Source organism: Tupaia chinensis, unplaced genomic scaffold (assembly GCF_000334495.1).
Source record: "Tupaia chinensis unplaced genomic scaffold, TupChi_1.0 Scaffold000119_2, whole genome shotgun sequence".
In the NCBI taxonomy this organism is placed as follows: domain Eukaryota; kingdom Metazoa; phylum Chordata; class Mammalia; order Scandentia; family Tupaiidae; genus Tupaia; species Tupaia belangeri.
The window spans coordinates 627,385-632,292 of record NW_006159586.1 but is presented as its reverse complement, the minus strand read 5'-3'; the positions used below and the strand labels follow the sequence as shown (position 1 = coordinate 632,292).

The following is a 4,908-nucleotide window of genomic DNA, read 5'->3' as shown; positions in this document are numbered from 1 at the left end:
CCCCTCCCCCTCTCCACCGCTAGCCTGGCGTTAGCGGTTCTGTCCGGTGTTTTGTCCCGTGCCTCCCACCCGCAGAACTGAAAGCCAACCTTCGTGATCCCTCGCTGCGGGATCGGGGACCGGACGTGGCTCGCTCTGGCCAGGGCACCGCGCGCTGGGCGACAGCGATCTGGAGACAGACCAGAGAGGGCGGTGCTCGTCGCGTAGGGGGCGCTCGGGCGGACGCGGACGGAGCCCGGGCCCAGCTCTCCATTGGCCGCCACCTCCGCGGGAGGGGCCGCCTGGAGCTAGGGCACCCCCTCCGCGGGGAAGGCGGCGGCTGCCGGGAGCGGGCTACCGGAGGTAAAGGCATTGGGAGGGAAGGCCAGGGGCCGAGACTACCTTCCAGCAACCTGCCCAGTCCCACTTGCCGCCCCGGCACTGGCGACATTCAGATGCCCCCTGCTCCGCCGCGCCAGCTGAAAACTTTGCCCCGCTAAGTCTTCTGCCCGCCTGACTGCGCCGTGAGGCGCCTGGTGGGCCGCGCGCCCCCGGGGCCCCGGAAACCCGCACGTGATTGCGGGACCACCTCGTACCCTGGGTCCGCGGCGCCCTGCCGCCAGGATGCGCTACGCGGACCCCTCGGCCAACCGGGATTTACTGGGGAATCGAACTTTGCTCTTCATCTTCATCTGCGCCTTCGCCTTGGTGACCTTGCTGCAACAGATCCTGTACGGCAGGAACTACATTAAGAGGTAGGAAAGTCCACGGGAGGGCGGGATGCGCAGAGCCGGTAGGCTAGCCCCCAGGTGGCGGCCGCAGCATCGGCTGCAGCTTCCCAGGCTCCAGTGACCGTGATCTGTCTGCACTTTGGCCGGAGCACCATCACGGTGGGCTTGGCTCCGAAACGCATCTCTGCTCCAAGCCAGAGAAGGACAGTGCCTGCCCAGCGCCGGCTGGAGGGCCGGACAACTTAGTTCTACTGTGAAAGATAGGGGCAGGTTGGAATTCCAAGCAGCCAAGCTGACAGTAAACCCATTTGGTTTAGACCAGTGTCCCCCAAATCTACAGTTCCATGACTATTTGGTAGGAACTCAGGAGTGGAAGGCCCAATATCGAATAGAATTTTTTTTTCTTTTTCTTTTGCCTGGCGAGTCCTGAACTTTTGTTAGGGGTCCTTGGGTGGAAAAACATAATCCTCCTTTCCAGAAGCGTCAGTTTAGGTGGAGGTGGTAGTGGGCTGTGGCGATGCACCAGAGAGAGTGAATTCTTCTATAGCCACTGGGTCTGGGAAATGCACAACTGGATCCCTTCTGAAACAGATGGTTCTTTATCACTGTTAGTGCAAAAGAGGGTTGCAGCAGAAGGGAACCCTCCCCTCTTGATTGGACTCTACCTCTACTACCCCTGTCCACCCACAAACTCCATTAAGAGAAAGAGCACAGCTCCATTGTCTCTGTGAGGATGGTAGCACAGAAATGCCAACTACTTTCTTCTGCCAGCTCTGCTGGTTCTAAGAAACATTTAGGGTTACTCTGCCTGATTTGGGAGGGTTGGGAGAGTCTGCTCTAGGATACTCTCATATCAGGGCCTCTCTTGAAAGAGCCCTCCCCCCCCACATACACACACACTCCTTTCTGCTGGACTGTTACTCTTTGCAGCCAGTGTCTCCCTACTCACTGCCCTCCCCTCCAGTCTGATGAAAGAAAAATGCCTCTCTAGCTAGATCAGTATCCCCTAATCTTCTCTGAAGTCCCAATAGTAGAGTAGTTTTGTTTGTTTGTTTGTTTTTGCTTTTGCTTGCTTTTTATCATTTGAGTTCTACATCAATCATATGTTCCCCAATCTGCACTGCCCCCAAATGTGGGGGAATGAGGCTTGTTGCTGGGTATCTTGCATCCAATAACAAAGGCAGGGACCTGGGCTTTCTCCTTCTTGAAACTCCTGAGAGCTGGGGAGTATGAAGTACCATGTCCTGAACATTCATCTCCAGCGAGCCCTGCCCTAGGTCTTCCCAGAGAGCATTCATTCCTGGTTGGCAGCTGGTCATGGGCTCATGGTGCTGGAGGCTTTAAAGGACATTCTCACAGTCTTTTAGTTTGTTGGATCTGATTGGACCTGCCTCTCCTTCTGCTTACTGCCTCGCCCATGGTGACCCTGTGCACAGAACAGTCAGACCAGGTTGCTGCAGCCCTGCAGCATTGGCTTGCTGCTGTCATGGCACTTGCTCCTCAGGGTAGCCCTGGGTTTCTGCCTCCTGCTGGTACCTCCCCAAAGTTGCTGGGGCTGCCAGGATTCCTTCTGCCTTGTCAACAGGAGAAGGTTGGTGTCCATGGCAAATGCCCGTTGAAGCACTACTTACTTGCTCTGGCAAGCCCTCCCTGGTCCTCATGGGTAGGCTAGCTATTGGAGTGCCAGGTGCTCCCATCCTCCCTCACGTATAGACCGAGACCTCCTCAACTGTATAGATGCTACCTTGTTGGTCACATGTCAGGGACTCAGGTTAATCCATTCCAAAAACAAAAATGATCCTGGAAGGGTGTCCTGGGGTCTGAAAAGAAGATGGTGTGGTCCTGGTGCTCAGGGAGCCAGAAGTCTATCTGAGGAAACAAAGCAGCTACAAATGAGATAGGCAGGGGTTTTAAAATTGAGAAGGAAGGCACTGATGGGCTGAAGTGTTCTGGGAAGACTTCTTAGTGGGGATGGTACTTGAATGGGCCTTGAAGGAAGGGTGAGGTTTGGACAGAAGAAGGGGCGTGCTCTATTACTGCCCCAATGGGAGCAGTCAGGACTCTGGAGATCCTCCCTGCAAGCATCTCTGTTTGTCAGGAAAGGAGGAGGTAGGGCCGTGTGGATGTCTTAGTAGACTCAGTATCTACTGGAGAAATTTCTTGACTTTCCCTGTGTCTATTCTTGATGGAATAAACACCTAATGAAGATTATTATATGCTGAGCATCACCTCGAGTGCTGAGGATACAATGGTGTTCAAAACAGACATACTCCAGGGTCTCCAGGGAGTTCACAGGCTATTGGGAAGACAGAAAGCAAATAATTCATACATAAGCCACACCTGGAGGAACGGACAGAGTATTCTAAGGATGAGAAGGGAGTCATAGAAAATCGGTGTGCTTCAAGATGCATAGAAATATCCAAAGTGGGTCGAAGGAGAGAGGAATGACACATTGGCAGGGACAGAGGTCGAAGGAGTGTGGGTGAAACCCTGTAATTCTGCATAAGTCAGGTGTTACAGCTGTGTGGCTGAGGCAGGCAGGGCCAGGCCTCGGAGCACAAAGGAGAGCATGTGAGAGAGGGAGCATGTCTAGAGGAAAGAAGGAAACAAGCTTGAGTCTGGATCTTTTTGGACACTGGAAGGCCGTGTAGAGCTATCCAGCAGCTCTTTAGAAATGAGCTCTGGAACTGCAGGTGAAGAAGAATCAGGCTAGCAATGTGGGTTTTGGATTCACCAACCATTGAAATCTGCATTTTCTTTTTATTTTTAAAAGAAATCATCAATTTATTACTAGTTTTCCGCTTAAATTTGGCCAGAGAGAGAGAGAGAGAGAGAGAGAGAGGAAAAGTGAGAAAGAAAGTGTGGTTGGCCAAATGGGAATCCAGCACCTTAACTACCACACCACCTGCCAGCCCTGAAATCAGCATTTTCTAAACTTCTATCACTTTGAGGTACTGGAAGAGAGGTCATACCAGAGATCTAGAATATATTCACATATACACTTAACTTAGAAACATTTTGTGATATTATGAGGAAAGTAGTTTAACATTTTGTATTCTTTGTTTAAAAAATAAAATGGAAGTCAACCTCAAAAAGGAAGGAAATTCTGCCATGTGCCACAACATGGATGAACCTTGTGGACATTATGCTAGATGAAGTAAACTCGGCGTAAAAGGACAAATACTGAATGAGTCCAGTTGTATGAGGTCCCTAGAGTAGTCAAGTTCATAGAGACAGAGAAAGTAGAATGGTAGTTGCAAGGATGGGGGTGAGGAGTTATCGTTAGATGGGTACAGAATTTCGGTTTGTGAAGATGAACAAATTCTGTAGATGGATAGTAGTGATGGTAGCATAACAATGTGGATGTACTTCATTGCTATCCTTAAGTGTGGTCAGAGTGGTAAATTTTATATATATTTTACTACAATAAAAAATGTAAAAAAAATGAAAGAAACCCACTAAATTTGATTTTATAGTCCATTGTGTTGAAGCCCTTAGAAAGTACTGGATGGCACAGTGGTAAATCATAACATTCTGTGAGGCTGATCCATGTGGGAAGATTCCAAGTTTACAACTGGAGACCTCCCTGAGTGCACCAGGCACATGTGTACCTATGACCTGGGGCTGGCTGAGGCTGGAGATGAATCACGGCAGCAAGACCCTGCTTGGGATGCTGTTTATCTTTGTCTCTCTCATTCATAGAAGAAGTAAATACACTTTAAAAAGAAGAACAAAAGGAAAACACTGGTCAGTGTGATGAGGTTGGATGAAACCACCCAGGAGAGAGGAGAGGGAAAATGGCAATGGGTCAGGCCACAAAGGAGAGACTTGAGGGGTGCCTGCATCTAAAGGGTAGAAAGAGGAGAGCTGGCTTTGGAACCTGGGAAGAGGTTGGAAGGGGACTAGAGAGAAGTATTAAGGAAACCATGGATGGCATGCCAGGAAAGAAATGGTCAACTGTGACATAGCCTGCAGTGGGCTCAGGTGGAATAGAGCTAAGTATGATCACTGAGCTTGGAAATAGAGGCAAGGACAGTTTGGGGAGAATGGGATAAAGTTTATCCTTTTGTTATTGCTTTAGGTGTCATATCTAAGAAATCACTGCCTAATCCAAGATCACACAGATTTACACCTATGTTTTCTTCTAAATTTTATAGTTTTAGCTCTTGAGTTATAATAGGCGAAGGAATGAGTAGGG

At 49.8% G+C, this 4,908-nt stretch overlaps 1 protein-coding gene across 2 annotated transcripts in view; it reads left to right on the top strand.

The window, feature by feature from the left end:
• The first annotated feature begins 320 nt into the window (after positions 1 to 320).
• Positions 321 to 4,908, top strand: part of ST8SIA5 (ST8 alpha-N-acetyl-neuraminide alpha-2,8-sialyltransferase 5) — a 66,219-nt gene continuing 61,631 nt past the window's right edge. For both annotated transcript variants that reach the window (XM_006144422.3, XM_006144421.3), the window contains exon 1: positions 321 to 734. In XM_006144422.3, the coding sequence (XP_006144484.1) occupies positions 604 to 734 (131 nt within the window). In that variant the 5' untranslated portion in view covers positions 321 to 603. The remainder of the gene's footprint in view (positions 735 to 4,908) is intronic.